At 49.9% G+C, this 25,161-nt stretch overlaps 4 protein-coding genes across 5 annotated transcripts in view; 2 read left to right on the top strand and 2 right to left on the bottom strand.

The window, feature by feature from the left end:
* The window catches only part of LOC119396556 (uncharacterized), a 317,806-nt gene that overhangs the window by 11,900 nt on the left and 280,745 nt on the right, over nucleotides 1–25,161 (bottom strand). The gene's annotated exons all lie outside the window — the stretch shown is intronic.
* LOC119397599 (beta-alanine transporter) lies at nucleotides 4,716–6,315 on the top strand. The gene is made up of 2 exons (XM_037665023.1): nucleotides 4,716–5,683; nucleotides 5,721–6,315. Exons 1-2 carry the CDS (start codon nucleotides 4,716–4,718, stop codon nucleotides 6,313–6,315), a joined length of 1,563 nt encoding a protein of 520 aa, XP_037520951.1.
* LOC119397598 (solute carrier family 22 member 4) lies at nucleotides 14,510–16,268 on the top strand. The gene is made up of 2 exons (XM_037665022.1): nucleotides 14,510–15,514; nucleotides 15,603–16,268. The coding sequence occupies exons 1-2, from the start codon at nucleotides 14,510–14,512 to the stop codon at nucleotides 16,266–16,268; spliced, it is 1,671 nt and encodes a 556-aa protein (XP_037520950.1).
* On the bottom strand, nucleotides 23,414–25,135 carry LOC119397597 (beta-alanine transporter). Its single transcript, XM_037665021.1, has one exon. The coding sequence runs from the start codon at nucleotides 25,133–25,135 to the stop codon at nucleotides 23,414–23,416; it is 1,722 nt and encodes a 573-aa protein (XP_037520949.1).

Here is a 25,161-nt window from a genome sequence, read left to right as displayed (position 1 = left end):
CTTAATTCTGACCATCTGGGGTTCTTCAGCGTGCACCCAAATCTTCTTCGACCGATGCAGTCAATCTCCAAGCCTTTGCGATGCGGCGCCCTCATTTGGAGACGCGACTTACCTTTGCCATTTCTGTGCAGTATTGGCAAGGAAGAGACCACACACGCTGAGCTAAAGATAAATCAAGCATTCTTAGCGCCCGAAGTTCCGTTATATCACGCAGAGGTTGCAGTACTTGCTACACACGATCATGGGCGTCGGCAGGATTTGGGGAGCGCAAAGACACGTAGCATCGCGGGGGGGGGGGGGGAGCATTGATGTGGTATGGGGGCGGGGGGGGGGCAAGTGTGGTGCTGCTTGAGGGGGTCAAGGGCCCCTTTTGCACCCGCCTGCTGAAGCCCATGCACACGGTCGCTTTGGCGAAGCCTGTACCATGTTTAACATGACATTGTACGTGGAGCGTTTCGGCAGGAATTTCAAAATATTTTCTTACGTTTTTAGGATTGTTGGCTGCCAGCAGATAACTGCCGCATTTAATTTGAGTCGGTTGTTGAATTCGGTTTTGTATTCACAATGTGAATAATTAGATCATTATTCACATTGTGAATACAATTAATGACTGTAAAATACACCATGATTTAATGTAACAATACCACTTCCTCTAAGTTTGCTCTCCATAACCTTGGCGTCAAATTACGTAAATTGCACGCCTTTATATAAAGTCGATCAAGATGCGCAATATGTGGCAAAGGGCTAAAGAAAAACCGGACGGATCCCGGAACGTCGGGAACTGCAATTCAGCATCTCCAGCGGGTCAAAACAACTACTGAAATAAAAGCATCCGCAGGGTCGTTCTACGGGCCCTGGGCGTGGGTATAGTCCTCAATTTATGGGACCCGTCATTTCGTTAATTCAATGGGATATTTTATTCGGTTGTCGTCTTTTCTATCTACCAAGCTCTATTCCATGTGATATGAGCCGTTATTAATGACTTTTTACAGCGAAAGCTGTTATGAGATCACAACAAGGGCCGTTTTTGGCGCCGTAGTTTTCCGCCACCGCCGCCGCCGCCACTGCCGCCACCGCCGCCGGTGTCCTTAACCACTATCGCTCGAAATAAGAAACAATTTCCATGGTGGAACGATGTTCGAACCTGGGCCCTCTGCGTGGGAGCCCAGTATCCTACCTCATAGCCATGCCGGTGCTTGAAACTGCTTTGCAAAAAGACTATACACAGGCTTCATGTCGAAAAGGAACCACATTAACATATGTAATGTAGCGTGGTAGAAGAGTAAAATAACAACCAAGTGTCATACAACGCGAATTCTGTAACGAGGCGCCACATAATGCGAAGCGTGCAACGAGTGAGTTGTTGAATGCTTCCAACCCATTACAAAGGGTTCTGCCATAATACTTCATCCTCATTAGCCACAGCATCAACAAAGTGCACATAATACCTTACAGGTGTTTAGCAGGTACCACAGTTCTGCGCAGAATGACGACAAATTGCGTAGTGGCTGCTTCCTTACTTCACAAAAATTATGGTTTATAGCGTTGTGCGTTCCTCGCAAGTCCACTGCTATTAGTTGTCAAGGAAGCCCATAAGGCTCCCATAATCCATTTCCTCAGGGTCTCAATAAAGTTAATTCCCTCTCTCTCACTCCGTTTCTCCGGTTGACGTATGTTATAAAGCGTGGTGGGAGAGTTAAATAACGACCGGGCGTCACACAATGCGAATTACGTAACTAGTGGGTCAGTTAAAGCTTCCAACCTATTACTAAAGGCTCAGTCATAATTCTTCATCGTCATCAGCCGTCACATCAAGAAACTGCACATAATGCCTTACATATGGTGCCTCGCTTCTCCGCAGAATGACGAGTAACTGTGGGTGCTTCCCAACTTCACAAAAATTATGATTTGTGGCGTAGTGGGTACGTTGCTAGTGTAGTTGTATTAGTAGCCACAAGAGAGTTTATAACGGACTCTAGAAATGCCGCTCTTCGAGCTTTCGCTGTGACTGTGCTGCGCTTTCCGCGCAGGGCTGGCGTTTTTTTTTTCACACACGAGGGTTGGTAGCAAAGCACAGATCCTTTACTTTATACTCGTAGAGGCTCACTTTTCAGATGTCGCGAATATAACTGGTGTCGAGGCCAGCGCCTGCTTTTATTTACATAAGTCACATGACCGCATCACGTCTTTCGGGCATGTGCCACTCATTGGAAAAGCGTCTGATATTACAGAGTTATCTAAATATACAGACAGCGTAATAAGGGCTTCGTTCACACCGTGCGTGAGAGAGAGAGAGAGAGAGTGAACTCGCTGATGATCAATTCCCAGTGCACGTGACTAAACAGGACTAAACAATGTGCACATCCGAATATCTCCGCGCACGCACATTTCAGGTCTCTAATGGGAACGATATTTTGCTTGACGTAGACGCCTCGACGATATTGTAGCGGGGTTGCAGCTATGACTGTGGTGAGGTGTGCGAAGAAGAGGCAGACGACGTGTCGGTGTTCTGAAAATACGCAACCGCCATCTTGATTGCTGGACTACTCCATACTGTAAATAAGTTAAATATATTCGTAACATCTTGGTGGAGGTGCTGGGTACTACGCAAGACGGAACTCCGCAGCGGACGTGTCCTGGACAGCCTCAATATGTCAACAGAAAGCAACTCTGCTGCTGCCGCTTCGACCGCGACTCCGGTACAACCGGTACAGCCGGTACAGCCGGTCGTATTGACTCAACCGCGCGATCCCGGTAACTTCTGCGGCACCGACCACATTGACGTCGATGACTGGATTGCGAAGTACGAGCGGTTTGCAGCGGTCTACAGGTGGGACCCTACAATGATGCTCGCCAACGTTGACTTCTATCTCTGCGGAACAGCAGGCGCGTGGTTTCAGGCTCATGAAGCTGACTTAACAAGTTGGGATGCCTGTAAACAGAAGCTTCGCGACCTATTTGGTAGAGCCGTCGGACGCCAGCGGGCCGCTTCTAAAGAACTCTCCTGTCGGGCACAAACTTCCACCGAATCATACGTCTCCTACATCCTTGACGTCCTGGCCCTTTGCCGTCGTGTCGACACCAACATGTTAGAGGCTGACAAAGTAAGCCATTTGCTCAAGGGAATTGCGGATGACGCTTTTAATTTACTTGTGTCTAAAGACTGCTCAACCGTGGACGACATCATCAAAGAGTGCCGCCGGTTCGAAGAGCTGAAGAGTCGCCGCATTGCCCAGCATTTCATGCGACTTCCGAACACGGCCGCTACATCATCCTGCGAGGACCTTCAGCCGCCATGCGGTCAACCGCCTACCAACGAGAGCGTAGTTCGCATCGTGCGCCGAGAAATCGAGGCGGCGTCGCCATCATCTTTGCTGACGCGACCATCTGATGATCTTCGACCAACGATCTCGTTGATCCAGCAGGTTGTGAGGGAGGAGCTTGCAAATGTCGGACTGCAGCCGGTATGTTCGTTGACGGAACCTCGTGTCAGTTCCATAACGCCTCCTCGTGCACCGGAAATGTTTCGCCGCTATCGTGACCCTGCCCAGTGGAGAACGCAGGACGACAAGCCGATCTGCTTTCGTTGCCACGGTGTAGGACATATTTCCCGCTACTGTCGTTCTCGCACCTTTTCATCTCGCTCGTTTGCTGGCTATCGACGTGACGACAACCACCGGCCCCTGCAGTTTCCCGCTCGTGACGGTGCACCATACGATGAGGCTCTTACGACATCGGTCCGACGCTCCAGCCGTTCGCCGTCCCCACACGATCGTCGCTCCCGGTCACCTCAGCCCCGTCGCCATTCGTCGCCTCGCCCTACTGGACGCCCATACTCGGAAAACTGAGCAATGCAGCAATATGATGAGTTGGTGGTGATGCCGCTTAGCGTTACTAATACAGTGTGTGGAGCCAAAGATAGAAAGAAAGAAGTCTTGCGTTCAATTTCTTCTCTTTATTTCTGTTTATCATGTAAAGGCCATTTTGTCGATCTCAAACGCACTTTTGCGGAGAGGCCGCTCATCTAAACAAAACATTCAAGTATATGTCAGTACGGAATGTCCTAAACTGAGGATTACCAAATCCACAAGTAGTAGTAGTAGCAGTGAAAACATTTATTGGCTATAAGGTTTGTGGGCAAGAAGGTGGGTCCTCAGTGCAGGGCTCCACTGGCCTTTGCGGCTCGCTGCCGGTCGAGCAGAGCGCTCTCCCGGTCTTCGCTCGCAAGCCAGGTCTCCCACTGCCTAGTTCGAGATGTTGTCCTCAAAAGAGGAGATTTAGATTTTGGGGCTGCGATTCGCACCCCCACGTGATGTGGGCGAGAGTTGGCCGTTCTCCACACCACGATAATATGATCTAAAATCAATGAAGCCTTCGCCACCGTGGCAATCACCGTTGGGCGAAAGCGCCGGCCGAGAATTCCAGCTCCAATAGCTCTGACTGAAAACCGAGAATTTAAGAAGATTTTCAGCGCACTGCCGCAACAATTGACAATGCAGTCGGTTATTTCAGAGCGTCCATAGGCGTGGCACAAAAGCAGCGCGCGCTACCACAAGAAGAAGAAAACCTCGCGTGCGCACCGCGTGTATCCTTCGGTCCAGAAGAAGATGAACAGGCAAGCAAGCAAGATGTCTCAGCAGAATATCGGCGCTTCCCGCACGAGCTTGGCGACCGAGAGAAGCACTTGGAGAAGTTGGAGTCTCAGAAGGAGCGAGATGGCGTGCGCCGACGAGCCTCCGTTCGGCGACGGTCGCGTACAGCTCGTGAGCCTGGTCAACGCAGCGATCGCGGCGGCGGCATACATACTGCACTACGAGAGCTTCAGGATCACCGCCGGCGTCATGGACCACTGGTGCAGCCGACCCGAGGAATTCGCCAACCTCAGCGTCAAGCAGTGGAAGGAGCTGGCCATTCCCGTCGAGGAGGACGGCGTCTACAGCCGCTGCACCAGGCGCGAGACGCCTTTTGGTGGCGCGAACAACCGAGTCGTTCCGTGCACTTCGTGGGAGTTCGATCTGGACAAGTACGGGAACAACATAGTCAGCGAGTGGGCGCTGGTCTGCGACCGAGCGTGGCTCATCACGCTAGCCAGGCTCGTCTACGCCGCCGCCTGCATCGTCTCCACGCCGCTGGTGTCCAGGCTCGCAGACCGCGTTGGTCGCAAGCTGGTCGTTTTCACCATGATTCCGGTTGTGCTCATCACGGGCGTCTCCAGCAGCCTCCCGAACAACTTCCAGTTTTTCGTCATCGTCCGCGCCGCCGTGTCGGCGGCGACGAGCAGCACACTGCCGCCGGTGCTCGCGATCCTCTGGGAAGTGAGCCCGCCGCACAAGGCGCCCTTGTACTGCGTCGTCTCCATTCTGGTCACGCTGGTCGTCGCCGACAGCGTGGTGTCGGCCGCGGAAGCGCTCAAGACCGGCTGGGCCACGCTTCAGCTCATCCTCATGGTGCCGACTTTCCTGCTTGTCGCGCTGTACTTCACCTTGGAGGACTCTCCCAAATGGCTCGTGGCCACCGGCCGCGCGGGAGAAGCCGAACGCGTATCGGTGAACCTGGCGAAGTCCAACGGAGTGACAACGACCCGCTGCCGCGAACTGTTCGCCCTGCAGCTCAGGACGCGGCCGCGCGATGCGAACGGAGACCGTAGAACAGAGCAACGCCTGCAGCACTCGCCTCAGAAGCCGTACCGTTCTGATTTTATACATGTGGACGGTGTTCAGCTACGCGCACGACAGCTACGTCACCAACGACGGAATACCCGTGAGTGGCCCGGTAAAACTTATCGCATCTGCCACGTCCCTCGGCGTGTGCCTCTTGTTCACACGCTGGGTGGTTCAATACGGCCCCAAACGCAGCGTCGTCGCCAACGGGCTCGTCTTCAGCGCCTCGTTGGCCGCCATTACTGCCACTCCCGCGGACAAAGAGATGGTCCGCAACGTCCTAATCGTCCTCACGAAAGTGAGCGGCTACAGCACTCTCTTGAATTTCAGCATGCTGACACTCCAGCTGTACCCCGTCACTGCACATTGCGTTGCCTTAGCCATCGCGATCGTCTCCAGCCGGGTGGGCGACACCTTAGGCACAGATGAGCACCGCTCTCATCGGGCCTGGGTGGCACACGGGAAGCGGCCTCGTCATCGCCGCTCTGACTATGGCGCTATTCGTGATAGCCGGCGAGTACCTTCCCGACGAGCACAGGAAGGGGGCTTCCCCCGTGCCTCCAAGTCGCAGGTGCAGCTCGGCTGGCGAAGAACTAAGGCGGGCTTTGCGGGAGAGTCTCCAGCCGCTGCACATGAAACGCGCGAAGCAGGGTGACAGGAAGCCGCGTAAAAATGCATCGAACCTTCGGCCTCACTGACTTTGGTGTACCGATCGTCGCTTGCCGACGATCATTGGAGGTGTCATTGCAGCCGAATCCTCGCCTTTTTTTTTTTTTCTTCTTTCACGATTCCCCGATTCCCGCTAATTGCATAAAGGTTCTTGGGACATTTCTAACCCCAGCCTAACCTTTTTCTTGTTTCTGAAATTGTGCTTGCATACACGAGTGGTCTGGCAACATTTATTTTGTAACACCAATCGCATGCGAAGAACGTCAGGGTCCAATTCTCACTCTTCACTAGAAAGTAGTGAGTACCGCTTGAAATGCGGTACTGTTACGAAATAAGTATTGGGCCACATGGAAGAGCTACGACTCTTGGGCAAGAGCACGAACAATGTTTACGCCAGAGCACTGCTTTAATTCTGGAAGCCTAATTTCACTCGCTTCGTCATTACAGTGTGCCATGGGTTCCAGTGCCAATTTCTTCACCGCGGTGTATATTTAAGCAGTGACGCGATTAAAATGTAAATGTACTTCTTGATTTAATAGATCAACTTCCATGTACGGATTATTTAAACAACTCATCTTTTGAATGGTTCAGGTGACACACAGTTGCGATTTCCGACGGCAGTACCTATAATTAAGCAGTTCTCAGTAAGCAGTTATGAATTTTCGCGAAACCTCATTCGCCTGAAGGTTTGGGCACAGCAAAACGAATTTTGCGTACAAATGATTATTAACGCGATAGCGTTAGAGAGCTTGGTTAGCAGAAATTCCTGTGTCGGCGTCGGTGTCGGCGTCGTAGGTTGTGAGCGAAAAATAATCTTTTCTGTGACAGAAATATCAAATAATAATATCTGGGGTTTAACGTCCCAAAACCACGCTATGATTATGAGAGACGCCGTAGTGGAGGGCTCCGGAAATTTCGACCACCTGGGGTTCTTTAACGTGCACCTAAATCAGAAATATCAAGAAAGCTGCAAATAAAAAAGCTTCCGAAGGGTGGCGGGGCAGGTTCGATACATCGACTGAGATGAAAATTCGGCAGATCCCACGTACCGTGGGAATCGATTCTATGCGAAGCATGCGGGGTATGATGAATGTCGCGTAATTTTTCGCATTAAGCGAAACGTTACGGAATGACGCTAGAGATATGGAGAAGTGGTATAGGCACACTCATATGTTGAAGAGTCGCATATGTATTATATAACCAGTTGTTTACAGTTGCGTAACGATGCCAACAGCAACATGAGTGTTACCAACACCAGACGCGGTAAGCTGTTATGCAGTGCTAATATTCTTCCATACTGGATACCGCGAATCCGAAATCCGAACAGGACAAAGAAGGAACACAGATGCACAGGACAGGCGTTACTCGCAACTAAGCTTCATTCAGGAAATTTTCAGATATATACACAGCCGAGTGGCACGCGCAGGCGCACTGCACGTACGTTATAGTCACAGTTGCAGTTGTTACAGTTGCGTTACAGTTGTTATGATTATACTTATCCGTTATGGCGGAGAACGGACGCACGTTTCACGAACCCGTGCGTACGTGTAGAAGGGGTTCTTAAAAATAAAAATGTTGGCTCCGAGTGAGAATCGAACCCAGGCCATGTGCATGGCAAGCAGATGTTGTACTACACAGCCACGCCTCTGCTTGGAACTGCACTGAAAGTAACTTTGATGCTTCACAAACATAGGTGTCACAGTACGAGATGTAATATCGCAGTAATATTGCGTGGTACAAGCGTACATTGCCATCGGGCGTCACACCATGCGAGTATCATAACGACTTGGTGGTTTAAAGCCAGCCACCCATTACAAAAGGCACACACATTACTGCGTGTATTCCCTTAAGACTACGTAGTGGGTGCATCGCAACTTCGAAAACATTTCTCGCGCATAATTGTTCCTGGTTTAAAGCATGCTACCCATTACATAAGACACACACCTTAGTGCGCGCATTCCGTTACACACATGTAGTGGTCGAAGTACGCACTAGGGGCAGGATATCGCTATCGCGTTCAATTCTTAAAGGCGAAGCTTAAGCGTTCCCCAGTTTTTGAACCAGGTTGCTTCAATTATTGTAAGGATCAGCGCCAAGCTCTTGGACACACTTCTTAACAGCCAAGCTGTTTAGCAAATCATTCCTCGTACCGTACCAAAAAAAGTATAATCATAAAAATGTATGCGCCAGAGAATTTGGGTAAATCCCACTACTCACCTCTGGTTCATCTGCAAAATTTGGTTTGCTACTTAAAGGAGTACTGACACGAATTTAAAAAAATTTTCCGATTGTTGCTCTAAATAAATATACTGATGTCGAAAAACCTAGAACGAGTATTGTGGTGCCTGGGAATGCATCGTATATATTTTAAATACCGATACATTAAAAAGTCACTTTCGTTTTCGATATCGAGGGGGCGGCTTCTCAGTGACGTTTCATGTCAGTATGACGTCACGGGGATACAGAAACTCGCGACGTACTAGAGGCAAATCCGTCATCTGCTCGGTGTACATAAACAACGATTAGTGATTTGTCGTCCAGTGACCCTGACAGTGAGTTCTGCGATTTAGGCTGCATGCAGGACGCAGAACTCGCAAGCTCGGGGGAACTGTCTTGCCTCGTCGCGATAATGTCCATTGCAGTGGGGCTGTCTTGCAGATGCTCAGCGACGAAAACTTCAAAGTCCAAATTAAAATATTTTATACGTGTTCTCCGACACCGGTGTGTGGACAGCGTTGACACTGTATACCAAGGAAATGGAAAATGTCCCTTTTGCGATGTCTCAAAATCGTGTCAGCACTCCTTTAAGCGCAAGCCTACAGGCGAGCGAGATTTTCCGAAAACGTTCACGGCTACTCACTGAGAACTGCCGAATTGCTGGTTCAGCAGTCAGAATTTGCAAGTGCGTCTCAGGTGAACCATGCATTTAAAACATGCACTGTTTAGATAATCCCTGCGTGGACGTTTATTTACCCATTATTGCAAAAAGAGTAATTAGCTATAAATCGTGTTATTAGCTGAAAGAAATAGCGCGCGTAAACATAAAATCAGTTCAAGCCATGGCACATTCGAATGACAAAGTGAGCGAAAGTAGAATTCCCGACTTACGTAGTGTTCTGGCCACGGAGCAAGAATTCTTGAGGAGGCGAAACTGCGCTAGCTCGGGCGTCCTAATAAAGTCACGAAATCGGGCACAGCGCTCACGCGCCCTCTGTCGTGAGAGTCCGCTAGCGGAGAAGGAAAAATGCGCGCGTCCCTCTCATCGCGCTCTCCGACGAAGCTCGCCGGTTCAAGGCCATTCGTCGCCGATTCGCCATTCGCGCTTCACGCCCGAATGGATGTGTTTTTGTGCGTCCTCGCCGGCTCCATATTTTAACGCGACAGGGTTAAAGAGCCCGCTTTCGCAGAAATACCGGTGTCGGCGTTCGTGTCGGTGAGGCTAGCAGTGGAGAAGGTGATGCGCGCACGGGGCCCGATTACGCTATCGCGTTCTGCTCTCAAAGGCGAAGCTCAAGCGCACTCCAAGTTTTTTCGGTAAATTAACGAGAAACATGGCGTCACATACAGGAAAATTACCAGCGTGATATTTTTTGTACAACGTGAAATCTATCATTTTTGATAACGTCAACTCAATGAGTTATGTATAATTTATTTCCACGAATGATGGGACTTACCCTATATGCCATCAATTCAGATTTAGGTTGTTGCGGCGGCCGCATTTAGATGGAGGCGACATTCTCAAGGCCCGTGTGCTTACATTTAGGTGCACGTTACAAAACCCCAGGTGGCTGAAATTTCACACTGTCTTTTTTTGAGAACAGCAGACAAGTATCTGGGACAGCGCGCGGAAAGATTGAAGGCACGGCGTCTCGTAACAACACTGGCCGTTTCGGTTTGTCAAGGAGAACTTCGCCACCAAGTTCGCCATAATAGCGCCGCTTGTCTATGCTACTGTCCGAGAAGTGCTTCTCGCAAACGTAGCCACGAGGCGTCAGCTGTCTGTCTTTTCTTGGTATGGCGCGAGCCCACGCTTCCAACCTCACTGGGTCACTAGGAACTTCGATGGTAATTACCTTCTCCTTGCAGGACGCGTACCCACTGCTGCAGTTCGGCGCGACACATTTCCGCCCCATCCTGAAGAAGCACATGTCGAAATCTGCAAAGCACTCTCCTTTGTCGCGGCGTCAAAAGCGCGCGCAAACATCGAGGAGTCGGCGCAGCCGGCACAATGCGCAGAAGCCACTGAGAGCGCTAAAGAGAAAGAAACCAGCAAATCGCGAAGGGATCTTTCCGTCCCAAGGCCACCTACTCATGCGCGCGCACAACATGCGAGCGAGGAGCGAGGGGCGCGTGCATGCGGCGGCAGACGTCGTCTGCTCAGGGGCCACTACTAGCAGTTCGTTTCAAGCGCTGTACGGCCTATAATTCTGGCAGTATCGATTAGTAACTGCAGCTAAAATATCTGTCATATCTACCGACTGATGCTACAGACAGAAATCTTAGAAATTTTAGAATGTACGAGGCGCTATCACGATTTTTATGCGTCGCGTCCATAGAAGAGCATGTAAAAGATGGCAACAGGCCGAAAGCGTCATCTGTCGTGCTTCGGCGTAACCGCATTTCGCCGTGACGCTATCGCGCCGCCCTTTTCCGCGCGGAGAAAATCGGTCCGGGAGCGATGCGGGCAAGCGGCCGCGGGTTTTCGCTTTTGCGGATAATCCGCGTCCGCTTTCCGGAACCGCGATCGGTGGGAACGTGCCTTAACTACGACTAATCCGCCGGACGCGCGTGTGCTATTAGGCGAAAACGACATTACAGCGGATGATAGCGCATCCCCACAATGTGCGAACATGCTCGCGCATGCGCACTTTACTTCTCTAATGCAGGTCTTCGGAAAGAATATTTCGCTTGACGTAGACGTCACGACGATATTACGAGTTAGTGGTGATGCCGCTTAGCCTTACTAATGCAATGTGTGGAGAGAAAGATTAGAAAGAAAAGTCTTGCTTTCAGTTTCTTCTCTTTATGTCAGTTCATCAAGTAAAGACTGTTTTGTTTCTACTACGATCTGAAAACACAGTTTGCGGAGAGGCCGCCCATTTTAACAAAATTTTCAAGTGTATGTCAATACGATGCCCTTAATTGAGAGTCGTCAAGTCCTAATAATGTGAACTCGAATTAATGAAGTCTTTGCCGCCGTGAAAATCACCATTGGGCGTTAGCTCCGGTCAATACTGCTCTAAGATATATGAATAATCGAAGCAACCAGACAATATTGTTAGAGCCACTTTGAGAGAGGGAATTAGTAGCGATATTTTGACACTCATTAATAGCAAAACCGCTGACGCGGGCAATATTCAAATGAAACCTATTAAATATGTTATTGACATACTAGCACCCTGCCTTACCTACATTTTTAACATATGTCTGTCCACATGACATTTCCCGCGAAACATGCAGATAGCAAAAGTGACAGTTATCTATGAAAAGGGTCCCAGAAATGACGTGTCCAACTACCGTCTTATATCGATTCTACCTGTGTTCTCGGAGGGTATGGAGAAAATAATTTTTGAACGCCTCACTTCTTTTACTGACAAGTTCAACTTGACCAGTTCAGCACAGTATGGCTTCCGGAAAGATAAATCTACCGAGCTCGCGCTACTGGCACAAAAGGAATACATTCTAGAAAATTTTGAATCCCGAAATATGGTACTCGGTCTTTTTCTGGACTTCTCAAAGGCCTTCGACCTCATTAATCATAAAATTCTCCTACAAAAGTTGGATCATTACGGTATAAGAGGCATTGCGCGCAAATTAATCCCGTCTTACTTGCAACACCGCGCTCAATTAGTCGTAATTGAAGGCAAACATTCCGCAACAAAATCTATTGAAACAGGCGTCCCGCAAGGAAGCATCCTGGGACCGTTTCTCTTTATACTTTATGTTAATGAGATAGTCCGTATTGATGAACCAGCCCATTACATTATATACGCTGATGATACGATCTTTTTCCAAGCAGATGTAGCAGCGATCTAGGTAGTCGATCGAATAACGTACTGTCTAAAATTAATTCATGGGCCCAAGTAAACGCCCTAAAACTAAACGTAAATAAAACAAAAGCTGTTTTATTTCACCCCCGCCACACACAAGTTCAGTTTCCCATCATTTCGTTAAATAACTCAGAAATTGAAGTTGTCAAAAGTTTTAAATCATCAGGCGTGTATTTTTCACAAAACATGACATGGGATGATCACGTGAACCATATTATTACTAAACTATCTCGGATAATCGGCGTTATGCGCCGCCGTTGCTACTACTTCCCGGTTTCTGTCAACATGCTCATATATAACTCGTTGCTTTCTTCTTTACTGATTTATGCCTTTCTTGTATGGTCCACAACGACAACTGTAAACATTAGCAAACTTACCATCTTGCAAAAGAAAGCTTTGTGTCTAGCCTGTGAAATACCATATATCGCTGCCACACAGCAGAATTATTAAAAAATACTGCATCATTCTGGTTGCATCAATACATGATTACAAACTAAGTAGTCTATATAAGTTCGGTTTATTGAAAAATAATGATACGTTTGCAAGAATAGCAAGGTTAAAGAAAAATTTCCCTGCTTATAATGTACAGTCGAGCCGATTTGAAGATTACCGCGTGAGCGTCGACCAAGAGCTACAACAGCGCCACGTCCCAGAATCCTCTTTCGAGGAGAGGGAGGTATCAGGCAAGCTTCATTCACTTTTTTTTTGCTGTTCCTTAAGCTGCGATCACTCCCGTCTGAGGAAGGTGCATTTTCATTTCTTTTTTATTTTTATGACAACGCGATATATTTTGTTCAACATAGCAAGCTGTTCAAACGTAGCAGTGCCAAGCACCTGCTTTACCAGATCTTCCCAGCAATGCTGTTATCGTTCGCGGAGGTAAGAGCCAACAAAAAATACGCTTCACCTCAACGAATGGAAAGTTCAAGATATAGAGAAAGGGTGTAGGGTTCGTCGTAGGGGCGATTGTTGTAGCATGGAACAGCCAACGAGGGCGAGAAGAATGCACAATCTTGATTTTCATTGTTCCGAAACGTGCCGCTATAGGCCCCCGGGACGATAGCTCGGTCGACGCTCGTGCGATAACGTTCAAATCGCGCTCGACTGTATGTCAACCTGAATTGTGGTACATATCTAAAGGTAGAACAAATTACGGAAACCAAATGTTAAAGTTTCAACTGCCTACACTTGTAAACCGCATAACTAAGGAACATAACATTGACATATCTAGCATATCATCGTAACAACTGCGATTAGTGTTTGTATAATGTGAATGTGGCGACTACCTTTTTTTATGCCTGCATTGTAATATTTTATTTTGTTTTTGTTTTCTTCAAGCACATTGTTAAACATATTTTCTTTAATTTGGTTGTACTTAGCCGCACGTCTTCTGTGCTACCCTGTGTGCTAGGGGCTCAGGGCTACTCGAGCTGTCTTCACAGCTTTTACCTGCCCTCCTCGTAACGTGTTCTTGTTCAATAAATTTTAAATTTCAATTTCAATAGTTATATCTCTAATATCTCTGACTGAAAGCCGATAATTTAAAGAATTTCTGCACACTGCCACAACAACTGAATATACCCAGTCGAATATGATGATGATGATGATGATGATGATGATGATGACCTTTATGAATGGCTCACGCCCACTCTGAGGGATTGGCCAAGAAACGAATAATTTACAGGTAAAAGTGGTCACATATGAAAGTGAAGTATAGAATAGTTAGAATATATTAATAATGCTAACTTAAAAATTCAGAATCAAGACCGCCCTGATTCAATTAAGAATTTTTGTACGGCGGAACAGACATCCCGGTGACAATGACCTAATGAGGAGGCTCCCAATGATAGAATATTAGAAGCAATGAAATCCAATCTAATGTGATTAAACGCTGCTTTGAGAATGTTTTTCCTCAGTAAATTGAAGCGGTTACATGATGAGAAATAATGTTCAACTGTTTCGTCCTTGTTGCAAAACGAGCAAAGAGGGGAAGGAGCCAGACCAGATCTTTCAGAGCGCCCATATGCGTGGCACAACAGCACCGCGAGCTACCACGAAAAGAAGACAACCTCGCATGCGCCACGCGTGTGTCGTCCGGTCCAGAAGAAGATGGACAGGCAATCAAGCAAGATGTCTCACCAGAACGTCGGCACTTCCCACACGAGCTTGACGACAGAGAGAAGCAGTTGGAGTCTAAGAAAGACCGTGGTGACTGTCGCCGACGAGCTTCCGTTCGGCGATGGTCGCGTCCAGCTCGTGAGCCTGCTCAACGCAGCGGTCGCGGCGGCGGTATACATACTACACTACGAGAGCTTCAGGATCACCGCCGGCGTCATGGACCACTGGTGCCGTCGCCCCGAGGAATTCGCCAACCTCAGCGTCAAGCAGTGGAAGGCGCTGGCCATTCCCGTCGACGAGGACGGCGTCTACAGCCGCTGCACCGTGCGCGAGCCGCCTTTCGACGGCGCGAACAACCGGGTCGTTCCCTGCGCTTCCTGGGAGTTCGACCTGGACAAGTACGGGAACAACATAGTCAGCGAGTGGGCGCTGGTCTGCGACCGAGCGTGGCTCATCACGCTAGCCAGGCTCGTCTACGCCGCCGCCTGCATCGTCTCCACGCCGCTGGTGTCCAGGCTCGCAGACCGCGTCGGTCGCAAGCTGATCGTTTTCAGCATCATTCCGGTTGTGCTCATTACAGGCGTCGCCAGCGCCATCCCGAACGACTTCCAATTTTTCGTCACCGTCCGCGCCGTCGTGTCGGCGGCGACTAGCAGCACCGTGCCGCCGGTGTTCGCGATCCTCTGGGAATTGAGCCCGCCGCACAAGGCGCCCTTGTACTGCGTCATCTCCATTCTAGTCACGGTGGTCGTCGCCGACAGCGCAGTGTCGGCCGCGGAAGCGCTCAAGACCGGCTGGGCCACGCTTCAGCTATTCCTCATGGTGCCGACGTTGCTGCTGGTCGTGCTGTACTACACCTTGGAGGAGTCTCCGAAATGGCTCGTGGTCAACGGCCGCATGGGAGAAGCCGAACGGATATCGGTGGAACTGGCGAAATCCAACGGAGTGACCGCGACTCGCTGCCGCGAACTGTTCGCCCTGCGATTCAGGACGCGGCCGCAAGATGCGGCAGAGACGGTAGAACAGAGCAACGCCTGCGGTCCCGCGGCTCAGAAGCCGTACCGTACTGCTTTTATACATGTGGACTGTGTTCAGCTACGCGCAGGACAGCTACGTCACCAACGACGGAATACCCGTGAGTGGCCCGGTAAAGCTTATCTCCGCTGCCACGTCCCTCAGCGTGTGCCTCTTGTTCACACGCTGGGTGCTTCATTACGGGCCCAAACGCACCGTCGTCGTGAACGGGCTCGTCTTCAGCGCCTCGTTGGCCGCCATGACTGCCACTTCCGCGGAAGAAGAGACGGTCCTACGCAACGTGTTCATCGTCCTCATAAAAGTGAGCGGCTACAGCACCCTGTCAAATTTCGGCGTGTTGACCCTCCAGCTGTATCCCGTCACTGCACGTTGCGTTGCCTTAGCCATCGCTATCGTCTGCAGCCGTGTGGCCGACACCTTGGCGCAGATGAGCACCGCTCTCATCGGGACTAGGTGGCACACGGGAAATGGCCTCGTCATCGCCGCTGTGACAATCGCGCTGTTCGTGATAGCCGGCGAGTACCTTCCCGACGAGAACAGGACGGGTACTTCAACCGTGCCGCCAACTCCCAGGCACAGCTCGGCAGGCGAAGAACTAAGGCGGGCTCTTCGGGAGAGTCTCCAGCCGCTGCACATTAAACGCGCGAAGCAGGGTGACAGAAAGGAGCGTCAAAATTCATCAAAAATTCTGCGTCAGACTTTGGTGTACCGATCGTCCTTTGCCGAAGATCATTGAAGCTGTCATTGCAGCCGAATCCTTGTCTCTTTTTTTTTTCTTCTTTCGCAATCCCCAGATGTCATAAACGTTGCTGGGACATTTCTAACCCCAGCCTAACTTTTTCTTATTCTAAAAAGGCGTTTGCATGTACGAGTGACCACACGACATCTGTTTTGTAACATCAATCGCATGCGAAAAGCGTCTGTCTCCACTGTTCACATTTTATTAGAAGTTCTGAGTAGAGCACTGCACGGGCTCGGGCCTACCCGAAAACCCGGGCCCGGCCCGGCGCACATAAAGTAGTTTTCTCGGCTGGCCCGGGCCGGGCTCGGGCCTGAAGCTCCAGGCTTAGGGTCGGGCCTGGGTTTGAGGTGGCGAGCTTGGGTCGGGCCATGCTTGGACTTTGCTCAGATCTTAAGATTGCTCCACATACGTTGTGCATACTTATATGTTCCACATCCATATTTTATCTATATATATAAAAACGCTGTTATGTGGGGCAAGGTATTGGGATAAGTTTTATGAGGGACAAGTACTGAACTTATTTTGCTTCTTGCATATGGGGTTACTTAATCGGTCTGAAATGGGCGAGCTAAACATAGGCTAGGTGCTTATATAATCAACATCTAGCTATTCTGTGCTTTATTGATTGCATTCGCTATTATTTTCTGCTCCATATTCACTCTAATGACACTCCAATGAGCCTACAGGCAGTAAGAAATGTAATATAATAAATTTATATCTATAACTTATTACCAAAAGAGTGATCACAAAGCTCGAAAGCGGGGCAACGTTCGTAATAGTTGCCGCAGTCCACTAAAACGAAAGGTCTGCACGCAGTCTCGTTACATAGAATCACTATAAAGACACATTCTCTTTCCGTGACTCCGTCACGGCTCCCAGTGGTCATGTGACGCGAGATCGACATGCACAGCCTGCTTTGTGTGCTCACGTTGTTAACGTCTGAGCCATATAGTGCGAGAGCTACACGATACAGCCGCAACAGTGTTGGAATGTGCAGGAATATCATGGGTCCATTAAGCAGGGTGTGGTTGCAAGTATATTCACTTGACGATATAGCTGGCTTGAAAAAAAACAGTTACGAATGCCGTGCCGGATGATGTCCCCTTACCTCGTTCGAAGCTTATTCGCGCCTTTATTACCAAACTATAGAACGAACCCCGAAAATTGATTGAAATCTCTTCGTGCACCTCCTGCCAGTCCTAACCGTGTAGGCTACCTTCTACTGGTACAACATCTTTAGCGAGGCATACACCATTATAATATGACAAAAAAAAAGAGCACTGTACAAACCGTGCATAACATACACTGCTGAAACCGGCTTGGAGAAGCCCTCTAAGTGTAGTTTTATAGATTATATTGAAGAGTGGCACGACGTTCGGGAACATGAGAAATAAAGGGATGATCTTGAAAGCTATGTTCACTTTGCAGAAGTCCGCAGAAACGTCCGAAATGTGCTCCAGTGGTGAAAGTCTGAGATCTACAACTGCCGACGCCTTCACAATTCGCAAGGAAGATTTTGTGCGCCCCTGCGGCTACCGCAAGCAGTTCAAGAAACTTTAGCGCAGCAGGATATCTGATTCAACAGCGCATGGCATGCTTATAGCCGGAATCGCATGATAATTTGACTTTTCGTATACATGTGAATAAATGAACTGTAAACTATGCCACACAAAAAAACTTATAGATGGTACGTACTAGCAGTGGTGTGATATATGGAAATAATTCTATAACAAATAGATTTGTTCGTCCTTTCGGCTGTTTATACGTATTTCGAAAGCTACACGTGGTGAACGCAGTTCGTTATAATTTTTATCTAGGTTAACGTATTTACAACAAAGGTAATAAACTTGGCTTTTTCCCTCTATCTGTCTCGCTGTGGCCGCCTGCTGCTATGCTGAATGCCGGTCAGGCCCATAGCCAGGAATCTTTGTCAGGAAGGGGGGGGGGGGGGGGCACATGCTCAAAACCTTGAAAATGTAAGAAATACACCTATTTTTATTTAGTTTTGGTAAAACACCCATCTCCATACAAATTTCGGAGGGGGGGGAGGGTCCGGGCCCCTGGAGCCCCCTCCCCCCGCCCCTTCCTGGATACAGGCCTGATGCAGGTGCTACATATCCAGGAGGGTGCACTATTGGGTTTGATGGTGGAGCATGCTGCTTTAAATTTCAGTGAGAGCGCAATGAAAACAAAGTGAAGACAGCGGACATATCTACTAGCGCGAAAAACACACAAAGGACGAGGTAAAGACGGCAGACAGGACGCAGCGCTGCGTCCTGTCTGCCGTCTTTTACCTCGTTTTTTGTGTTTTTTTCGCGCTAGTATAGGTATGTCCGCAGCTAATACGCACCAACTAGCCCAATTCGCTTCTCTAATAATGAAGAGAGCGTTCTGTTCTCTGTCTCCTCTGTTCGTGTTGCGCCCCTGTTGAAACTGAACTCATTGTGCAAATCACTTTTCTTGCTACAATATCTGCTGCCAAACGCTCTTGATGATTCCCATTGCACTTGTAGAAAAAATAGGCACAGTATACCGCGGCCGAACAACCCTTCATCGTACCCAGTTTGTCCGGTCCACTGTTACCACAGCAGCGGCCGTGCCACAGCGTTACTACACTACATCCCCCTTTTGTACAAGGAATCACCGTAGAATAAAGCATACTTGTTAGCGTAGCATGCGCCGACAAAAACTTATTTATTTGCTACATGAAACACCTTGTGTTCGATTCCATGTCCGGGCAACACCACCTAGATTATCGGCTCGGGCCCCTATGGGGCCCGATATCCGGAGGTTATCCGGTGCACCCGATTAAATAACGAGGTGGGGGGTCCCATCGCTTTTCCCTCTCTCCAAGCGGTCACTAGGATTCCGCCTATCCTGGGACGTTGGCAGGGTTGTAAGAGGATGAGCACACACCTGCACTTCAAAAGTTATGTCCCGTTGGCCGTGCAGGACTTTGAATATTGAAGACCATCTCTAACGATCCTTTCGGGGATTAGGATGCCCGCTGACCACGCGTTGTCAGAACTTGTACGAGGATTGTACGTTTGGCCAAAGATGATCCGTAAAGCGCCGAAAAGGCGACACGGCAGGTGCGCGGTACGCTATTGCTTCCCTTCAACCCACTCCAGGTCGTTTTCGGTCGCTGAGAAGCGAGGTCGCACCTTTCAAGAGGACGAGGCACGAGCGAGAGCTGTTAGAAGCCTTCTCGATGAAGAAACAAGGAGACAAACTATCACTTGTATCATTCACGTGTGGGGAGGTGGTTTCGGAACTGCGCATGTGCTGGTTGCAAAACAAACTACTTATTTTACAGAATATCTGTACTGATGATTATCAGAATCTAAATTACCAACAGGGAAGCCTACGCATGTAAAAAAAAATTGTCGGAATAATAATAAGTGGACGCACAGAGGAGGTCGCAAGCATTGCGCCACTGGCTCATCTCCACGCGTACGTCGCATTGCTATAACAAGTAAAACGAAGACAGCAACGACAAAGCAGAACAGCACCAGCATCACAGACGACGAACATTCGCAAGTGGCACAGAGCTTACGCATGCTTATGGAAACTTTGCAGGGGACTTCTTGCGGAATACTTTTTTTTAATAAAGAACTGCGCACTTTGTAACTGAAATAATTTATCACAATGCACATAGCAAGATTATACCGGGAAGAAAATCTGTAATACATAAATTGGACCATCTCCGCGAAGGGAACCCTGATGGGATGCGAAGCAGCAGCGTTGCGCACGGGTGGCGTCACGGGTTGAACGGCGCTAACGCGGGTGCTAGGTGAGCGCTGGAAGATTCGTTTGAAGTGAAACTCGGTGTAGCGTTTACTGCTGTAAACGTTTGTTTGAAACGCAGACACGGGAGGCGAGCGGGCGTTGGAGCCGGCAGCTGCGGGCGCTCCGGCGGGTGAGGGAGAGAATGACGTACGCGCGCACCTGCGAGGGAAGCGTGCGAGAGGAGCGTGACATCAACGCCCAGCTGCGGCATGACCTACTGGGCACGTTGCCTCGCGTTTGTGCGTACGGAGGGACAGCGTTACACAGGCTAGTCAAAGAGCTGCTTCGCATCTAATAATTGTTGGAGTTTAACGTCCCAAAACCACGATATGATTAGGAGAGACGCCGTAGTGGAGGGCTCCGGAAATTTCGACTACCTGGGGTTCTTTCACGTGCACCTGAATCTAAGCACACGGGCCTCAGGCATTTTCGCCTCCATCGAAAGTGCAATCGCTGCTGCCGGGATTGTATCCCGCGACCCTAAGGTCGCGGGATAGAATCTCAGCTGAGGCAAAAAGTACTTAATTCAGGCTCCAATGCATAATGTTATAGCAGATTATACAGAATATTGGTACATTCCTCGTAACTGCGTTATAAGGGCGGCAGAAAGATACACTATATTCAGTTTGGGAATTTCTTGGCTGCTCTGAACAGGTCAATGACGAGAAATTGCAGGATATATTTGGCTGATTACTGGCGTGTCCGGTATCTCGAATACTGCAGCTAGCAAAAATAGGTCAGCGTTCAAGTCTTCTTGAACTCAAAAACAAAACAATTAAATGATGACGATATCAAGTCTAAAGTTCTACATATTTGCGTGCGGCCTACGCTTACCGTGTATCGTCGGGAACGGGTCAAGTGGCAGCCACAGTACGAGTCTCCAGATTAATACGACTCATGTAGCAACACGCACGTCTACAACACTCGCAGGACTCTGGCACAGTCGCCAGCCGCATGTGCTTCGTCGAGAGTGGAAGTACTTGGCCTAAACAAAGACGATGCAGCGAATTTCCTTTCATTCCTACGCTGTAAGAAACACTGTCTGTTTTACGCGAAGCGCAACGCAAAACCTATAGTATGAGGACTGTAGTCCGAAATGGCTGCAGCTGTCGTGTGTTCGTGCATCGCGAAAGCTCTCCGATGCTTTCCGGCGAAAAAATAAAAAAAGAAAGGAGTGAAAGGTGAGACTATTTGTGAAACTAGAACGTTTCAGCAAGTTATGGCAGCGACGGTAATATTATACGTTAAGTACGGAAATAGCTGCTCATTGTGTATGGTAATGTAAAGAGGGGATTAAAGTGGCTGCTAGATGTTTTGCAGATTAAAAAAAAACAAAAAACTACGTGGCGACGCCGACGGCACGGTATTTCTGTACTTACTCTACGGTATTATCGTCACTGCTGAAGCGTTCTAGTGACTTGGACAGCCTAATCTCTGCAGGTGTACCATTTAAAGAACCTCTGAGCTTTGAGTTCTCACAGGGCAAACTTCGTGTCAAGCGACAAGTTGCACTGTGAGTGCAGGAAACAACGGCAACGTGAAGAACACTGTTTCATGAACAAAGAGTTCAGGTCCCGTCGATGGCAACAATCCTGCAGGTTCTTACAGGCTTTGTTTCTACGCCACAACGTTCGCTGGATAATGAATGTCAGTGATGTGCAATCCAGCGTCTTGCCCTTTCCCCGCGAAGAAACTTTGTTAAACTGCCACCTCTCTTTTCCTGTTGAAGCAGGGGGTTGGGGAGATGAGATTCTTAGATAGAAAAGAAGAGTCTCTTTGATTTGGCCTGCACTATCGGAACTAGTTCTGAAGAGTGCCGCAGCGGTGCCTAGCTGTACTGTGAGCGTGCAGCGCCAATTGTGCAAGTGCAGGTGCAGCTTCGACACTAGAAGAGAAAGACACGGGATAGTAAGTGTCTCTCGTCGAGGATGACACCTCAACCGTCCCATGCAAGGATGGGGGAGGAGGATTAAAGCAGCGAAAGAGAGGCTCAGCGTCGTTGGGAAAGGGGAAATTAAAGAAGTTGGAGGAAAGGCGAGGGCACTTTCTCGAGAATGGCGTACCCACAACATCCAGCACAAGGACGGGGCAACTTCTCTACACATTAGAAAAACCGGCGGGCGTCCGGCGGCACATGGAACCGAACCCGGTACCTCCTGCACTGGAAGCGGGCGCTCTAAACACACGGCTACCACTGAGCCACGTTGATGCTTGACCAACTCTGGGCAGTCCGGTTGGCCGAAGACGCCGCCAAGACCCAAGGTCTGGCCGCCGCCTGAAGAAGGGGAGCTTCGGTAGGGCTAGTCTCCCGGCCCCTGCCTCCCTTGACCCCAGCACGGACAAAAATAAAATTATGTCTCTCTCTCATTTGCAAAAAGACCCTACACGGGCGTCATGTCGGGCAAGGAATCGCGTTAACCTATGTAATATAGCGTGGCAGAAGAGTGAAATAACAATCAGTCATCACAAAATGCTAATTGCGCAACTAGTGTGGGTTTTAATGCTTCCCAACTACTGCAAATTGTTCAGCCATAATTTCTCATCATCAGCCACATGAAGCATCAACTAAGTGCACATAACACCTTACAGATGTGCAGCGGGTGCCTCGCTTATCCGCAGAAATACGAATAATGGCGCAGTGGGCACTGTCCTACTTCACAAAAATTATGATTTATGGCGTAGTCGGTTACTTTGCGGAAAGCCAAAACGTCAAACGAAGTTCGCCTCGCCCCAACACGAAGCTGCGCTCAGAATTTGCATTCGGCATGCAGTATCGTAATCGTCGGTGAATTTTGTAATGCTAGTAGTCTTTTAAGGTCAGTTTTTGATGTCGTACCCCAAACAAAATGACAACTACTAGATTGCTAAATTACGCACAATTACTGAATTTACCCAAAGACGTTGATCCACCTCGTAAGGCTTGACTCAAAGCGAAAAATCCGCCATAAGCGGCTACTCGGCGACATTTTCGCATGAAATCGATTACCACAATCCGTGGGATCTGCCAGATTTTTTTCCCGTAAGTGTACAACTTTTCAAACGGTACTCGGCACTCCCGATAAAAAGTGAACAGACGAGACCGGACGGTATGCACATGCGATTGGTATTACAAAATAAATGCCGCGCGGCCACACGTACATATAAGCACATTTTTAGAAGCAAGAAAAAGAAGGTTAAGCTGGGGTTAGAAATGTCCCAGCAACCTTTATGCTATTAGTGGGAATACGGGGATTGCGAAAAAAGAAGAAAAAAAAAGGGGGGGGGGGCAAAGATTGAGCTGCAACGACAGCTTCAATGATCGTCGGCAAGGGACGATCGGTACACCAGAGTCAGTGTGGCCGAAAGCTCGATTAATTTTTACGTGGCTTCCTGTCACCCTGCTTCGCGCGTTTAATGTGCAGCGGCTTGAGAGTCTCACGAAAAGCCCGCCTTAGTTCTTCGCCAGCAGAGCTGCGCCTGCGACTTGGAGGCACGGCGGAAGCACCCGTCCTGTGCTCGTCGGGAAGGTGCTCGCCGGCTATCACGAATAGCGCCATAGTCACAGCGGCGATGACGAGGCCACTTCCCGTGTGCCACCCAGGCCCGATGAGAGCGGTGCTCATCTGCGCTAAGGTGTCGCCCACCCGGGTGGAGGCGATCGCGTTGGCTAAGGCAACGGAACGTGCAGTGACGGGGTACAGATGGAGGGTCAACATACCGAAGTTCGAGAGGATGCTGTAGCCGCTCACATTTAGGAGGATGATGAGCACATTGCGTAGGACCGTCTCTTCGTCCGCGGGAGTGGCAGTAATGGCGGCCAACGAGGCGCTGAAGACGAGCCCGCTGGCGACGACGGTGCGTTTGGGGCCGTAATGAAGCACCCAGCGTGTGAACAAGAGGCACACGCTGAGGGACATGACAGCGGCGATAAGCTTTGCCGGGCCACTCATGGGTATTCCGTCGTTGGTGACGTAGCTGTCCTGCGCGTAGCTGAACACTATCCACATGTATAAGAGCAGAACGGTCCGGCTTCTGAGGCGCGGGCCGCAGGGGTTGCTCTGTTTTACCGTCTCTACCTCATCACGCGGCCGCGTCCTGAGCTGCAGGGCGAACAGTTCGCGGCAGCGAGTCGCGGTCACTCCGTTGGACTTGGCCAGGTGCACCGATACCCGTTCGGCTTCTCCCACGCGGCCGGTGGCCACGAGCCAGTTGGGAGAGTCCTCAAATGTGAAATACAACGCGACCAGCAGAAACGTCGGCACCATTAGGATTAGCTGAAGCGTGGCCCAGCCGGTCTTGACCACTTCCGCGGCCGACACTGCGCTGTCGGCAACGACCACCGTGGCCAGAATGGCGACGACGCAGTACAAGGGCGCCTTGCGCGGCGGGCTCACTTCCCAGAGGATCGCGAATACCGGCGGCACTGTGCTGCTAGTCGCCGCCGACACGACGGCGCGGACGGTGACGAAAAAGTGGAAGTCGTTCGGGAGGGCGCTGGCGACGCCCGTAATGAGCACAACCGGAATGATGCTGAAAACGATCAGCTTGCGACCAACGTGGTCTGCGAGCCTGGACACCAGCGGCGTGAAGACGATGCAGGCGGCGGCGTAGACGAGCCTGGCTAGCGTGATGAGCCACGCTCGGTCGCAGACCAGCGCCCACTCGCTGACTATGTTCTTCCCGTACTTGTCTAGGTCGAACTCCCAGGAAGCGCAGGGAATGACTCGGTTGTTCGCGCCGCCGAAAGGCGGTTCGCGCATCGTGCAGCGGCTGTAGACGCCGTCCTCCTCGACGGGAATGGCCAGCTCCTTCCACTGCTTGACGCTGAGGTTGGCGAATTCCTCGGGGCGGCTGCACCAGTGGTCCATGACGCCGGCGGTGACCCTGAAGCTTTCGTAGTGTAGTATGTATACCGCCGCCGCGACCGCTGCGTTGAGCAGGCTCACGAGCTGTACGCGACCGTCGCCGAATGGAGGCTCGTCGGAGCACGCCACCTCGGTCTTTTTTACACTCCCGGTATTTCTGTCGGCCGCCAAGCTCCTGTGACAGTTGCCAATGTTCTGCTGGGCAATCTTGCTTGCTTGCCTGCTCATCTTCTTCTGACCCGGAACGAAACACG

Source organism: Rhipicephalus sanguineus, chromosome 6, assembly GCF_013339695.2.
Source record: "Rhipicephalus sanguineus isolate Rsan-2018 chromosome 6, BIME_Rsan_1.4, whole genome shotgun sequence".
Lineage (NCBI taxonomy): Eukaryota > Metazoa > Arthropoda > Arachnida > Ixodida > Ixodidae > Rhipicephalus > Rhipicephalus sanguineus.
The sequence above is the reverse complement of the archived record's forward strand: the minus strand, read 5'-3'. Positions and strand labels throughout refer to the sequence as shown.